Source organism: Salvia hispanica, chromosome 1 (assembly GCF_023119035.1).
Source record: "Salvia hispanica cultivar TCC Black 2014 chromosome 1, UniMelb_Shisp_WGS_1.0, whole genome shotgun sequence".
Classification (NCBI taxonomy): Eukaryota; Viridiplantae; Streptophyta; class Magnoliopsida; order Lamiales; family Lamiaceae; genus Salvia; species Salvia hispanica.
The window spans coordinates 20757784-20761970 of NC_062965.1; the positions used below are offsets into that span (position 1 = coordinate 20757784).

At 39.4% G+C, this 4187-nt stretch overlaps 1 protein-coding gene across 1 annotated transcript; it reads left to right on the top strand.

The window, feature by feature from the left end:
- Positions 1-357: 357 nt before the first annotated feature.
- Positions 358-3120, top strand: LOC125189639 (protein FAR1-RELATED SEQUENCE 5-like). Its single transcript, XM_048086899.1, has 5 exons — positions 358-379; positions 862-1511; positions 1564-1622; positions 1762-2434; positions 2620-3120. The coding sequence occupies exons 1-5, from the start codon at positions 358-360 to the stop codon at positions 3118-3120; spliced, it is 1905 nt and encodes a 634-aa protein (XP_047942856.1).
- The last annotated feature ends 1067 nt before the right edge of the window (positions 3121-4187 follow it).

The window sequence follows — 4187 nt, forward strand, 5'->3', positions numbered from 1 at the left end:
ACATAAACCTTCTTCCATTGTTAACGTCAATTATGGAACTAGTACCAATTAACAGATACAGAAAATCAAAAAGGGTTGCGTTAATATGTGTGATATGGAAATTAATGAAACGTTGATACAATAATCAAATACTTTTCGACAAATTTACCTTCTTCCATAGTTGAATCATAAGCTTCGTCCATTGTTGAAGAACCACCTTCTTCCATTGTAGTAAAGATAATCTTCCCGGAACTCTCCAAAAAATAATTCTACAAGTTTCGCACGATCGCACTATTTGTTAAGACCAGAATTTTCGAGAATGAAGAACGATGAAAGATTAATCGCTGCAAGATGAAAGAGAATGGAGAATGGAGAACGATGAAAGAGAAGAGACAATTCTGTACTATGAATGAAAAAAACCGCTGCAAGATATTGTGAGGGAGAGAATCATGGACTTACCATAACCGACGTCAATGCATATCCCCTAAACGCCCTTCTATAATTTTTTAATGAATAAAAATGATTAAATCAGGAACTAATTTCAGCCTTTAGATCTTAATAATGGATGGGGGAGATTAAAAAGGAAAAAGCACAAAAGATGGGAAAAGTATATGAATACATCCCTATATATATATATATATATTATTATTTGATAATCTTAATGCTCATTCATTAATGGATAATGTATATTTGCGAATACATAATTCAAGTTTAATTTTGTCTTGGTTAGGGTTTAGAGACGTGGCGGATAGGGTGTTGTTTTAATAGATACAGATAATGTAGATTCATTACGGTATAATTTAAACTTTTAGTCAGATAATGCACGTTTATAATTCATAATGTTTACGTTTGCTTAGATTTTGTATTTGTGATTTTGTACAGTGGTTGTTGTATCTGAATGTTCGAAAGATTTGAAGCCTGTGTTTGGGCAGAAGTTCAAATCACTAGATTTTTGTTTCGCGTTCTACGATGTGTACGCCCGTGCCGTTGGTTTTGATACGCGCAAAGCACAAATGAGGAAAGCCGATGGTGTAATTACTTGGTATAACGTGGTATGCAATAGGGAAGGCAGCAAGAAGTCGAGCGAGGATGACCAAGCAAATGCACGGTCTGGTTTTTCGATAAAACGTCGCCGGTTATCCAAGCGGTGTGGTTGTAAGGCGAGTATCTCATTCAAGTTCTTCTCCGAAGGGGGAGTTTCAGGTTATACTGTCGAGGAGTTCAATGAGGTTCATAACCATTATATGGTTGAGACAGAGCATCAGCAGTTTATGTCAATCAATCGAAAGCTGGACGACGTACATCACCAATTTATTCTTGATTGTTCGAAGGCTAATATAGGCCCCACGCTCACGTTTAATGTGCTGAAGGAAATTCTCGGTGGTTTTCAGCTCGTTGGCTGCAATGTTGGGGATATAAGGAATGCTTCACGAGACATCAAAGCATACGCACATGGTATTGACGTACAAATGGTTTTGGATGATATGGCTAAGAAAAAGGAGATGTCCGAGGCATTCACATATGAGTACGAGGTTAATGAGTAACCAGCTGGTTGCTCTGTTCTGGTGTGATGGTTTGATGAAGAGGAATTACCACATGTTCGGTGATATTGTGGCTTTTGACACTACCTACAACACCAATAGGTATGTTATTGTATGCATTACTATTTGTGTTGGTTGCATTATACCTGTTAAATATGTACATTATTACTTGCATTAATACTGATGTTTGTATGCATTATATTTGTCGTTTGATTGCATTATGTTGGCTTATGCTACGCAGGTATTGTATGATCTTTGCGCCATTCACAGGAAAGGACAATCACGGGCGACCAGTAACTTTCGCTGCTGGTTTGGTAAGCAGCGAGAAGACAGGTGCTTTTGCATGGTTATTCAGACATTTTGTTCAATGTATGGGGGTTGCTCCGAAGATGATCGTTACAGATCAGGATTTGGGGATGGGATCGGCTATTGAAGAGATTCTTGTCGGGACTCGCCACCGATGGTGTATGTGGCATATTATGCATAAGTTGGCCAATAAAGTTCCAGGTAGGTTATTGAGGCACGAAGATTTTAAGAAAGAGTTCAATGCATGCATCTGGTCGGATCTGCTTGAACCCGACGAGTTCGAAGAAGAGTGGAATGGAGTAGTTGAGCGTTATGGTTTGGAAGAACACAGTTGGTTCATGTCATTGTATGAGTATAGGAAATTATGGATACCTGCGTACTTCAGAGATTTCCCACTGGGGTCGATGATTAGGACCACCTCTATATCTGAGTCGGAGAACAGCTTCTATAAAAACTTCTTGAAGCCACGCAACAACATTGCCGAATTCTACATGAATTTCAACCAAGCTTTGGAATTTCAGCGAAATAGTAGAACAAAGTTGGACTACCAAGACGCTACTGCTTATATTGGCCACTACTTTGGCGTTCGAGAAACATGCTTCCACTATGTACACAGATAGTATGTTCAAGAAAATACAAGAGGAGATTGTTGAGGGTAATGACAGATGCCGCGTGTTAGATGAACAGTGTGGACACCTACAAGCTTGGAGACAGCCTTCGAAATACCTACTTTGTGAGACATGACAGGACTGACGAGTCATATTGTTGCGATTGCTAACTATTCAATAGGCAGGGGTATTTGTGCAGCCATATCTTCTTTTTGTTCCGGAACAATGAAGTTAAAAAGATTCCGGATACCTACTGTGCAAGTAGATGGCTGAAGACTCCGCTAGCTAAGGTTGTCCATGGACATTTTGATGAGACTTTACCTACACAGTCCGTGGTTGATGAAAGGCAAAACGTTTCAAAGCAAGGGATCTCACTGTTCTATGGTTTTCTTCGTCGATTTGAGACGGACATTGATGTGCTTCGTGCATTCGTAGGTGGACTGGAGGAACTTGGTAATTCTCTTCAAGCTGGAACACCTACAACTTCCGCCTCTGAGAAGAGGCGAATGATTGAACAGTTTTATGGAATGGAAAGGCCGAAAGTCGTTGAGGTCCACCCTCCGGATGTGGTCAAGACGAAGGGGCACGCGAGTAGCTCCGCTAGTCGTCTGATTTCCAAGCGAGAAAAGGCTATCAAGGAGGCTAATAGACCCCTTAGACGGTGTAAGGCGTGCGAGCCATCATGACTCTAGAAATTGTCCTATGCTCAAAGAGCTGGAAAAGGAGAACGAGCTGCGTAAGGGAAAGAGGAAATGTTGATGTATTTTGATTATAACAGAATTATTTGTTTTTGTTTTGCATTTTATGTTCAATATTGACGTCGAAGCATTTCCCACTTTGAACAAGGTTGTGGATATGATTGCTCATTATAAATTGGTTTTTGTGCATTATTGTTATGCAAATGTTACATTATTTGCAATTAATACTTAATATTTTTTTAGAATTATTATAGAAGACGGGCTTTTTGCAGAACCGTTCATTACACACATAGTTTCGGTCATTGTAAATGTAGATTTATTACATTATTGTGTAATACACACTGGTATGCCACTGCATTAGTATCCCAGCAAAGTGCATTATAATGGATTTTATTTACATTATTTGTTCACTTGCATGCATTGCTTGTCGAGCTTGTTGTTAAAAATTATTATAGTCAATAGTTGTGTTCAACATGATTTTCTACATATGTTACATTATTATGCAATAAGTTGACATTATTAAGTTATTTGCATTCATTATATGTTGTGTGCAACAAAAATTTAATACCAAAATATCTAAACATACTCCAACCCACAAAGTCGATCTTCACCCTTCCGGCATGAGTTCATAACAAAACATCCAGTTCATATCCAAATTTAAAAACATCTATTTTCACTCGATCCCATAATTCTCAACCCACTTTTCGAAGCTGAATTTAGGCGGCCTATCCATCCAATGCTTCGTGGCTTGTGTTTGGTTGGTCCCAGTCTTCGAGTTATGTGGAGAAGTTAGCAGAGCTGTTGCAAACTTCATTCGCAACATTTCCAGGCTCTTCATTCCTTTGGCAGTTAGTCCGCAATCCCATTCTTTCGCCCTCTCCCCAAAATACGTCTCCATATGCCTCATCACATACACCCCCGTGTCCACGGTGCCGATGTTGTTCCTCCACGGCATTGTCACGACATGCGCATTACATTTTTTGACCTGTGCCGCCATTTTTGCGACCTTGGATTTCGTTAGTGCTGCTGCAAAGAACTTTTTCTACACCCAAAAA

Coding starts and splice junctions, on each gene's coding strand:
- LOC125189639 (XM_048086899.1), top strand. CDS start 358: ATGAAAGAGAAGAGACAATTCT. Junction 1,623..1,761: donor ACTACCTACAACACCAATAG/GTATGTTATTGT, acceptor TATGCTACGCAG/GTATTGTATGATCTTTGCGC. Junction 2,435..2,619: donor GAGAAACATGCTTCCACTAT/GTACACAGATAG, acceptor TTCAATAGGCAG/GGGTATTTGTGCAGCCATAT.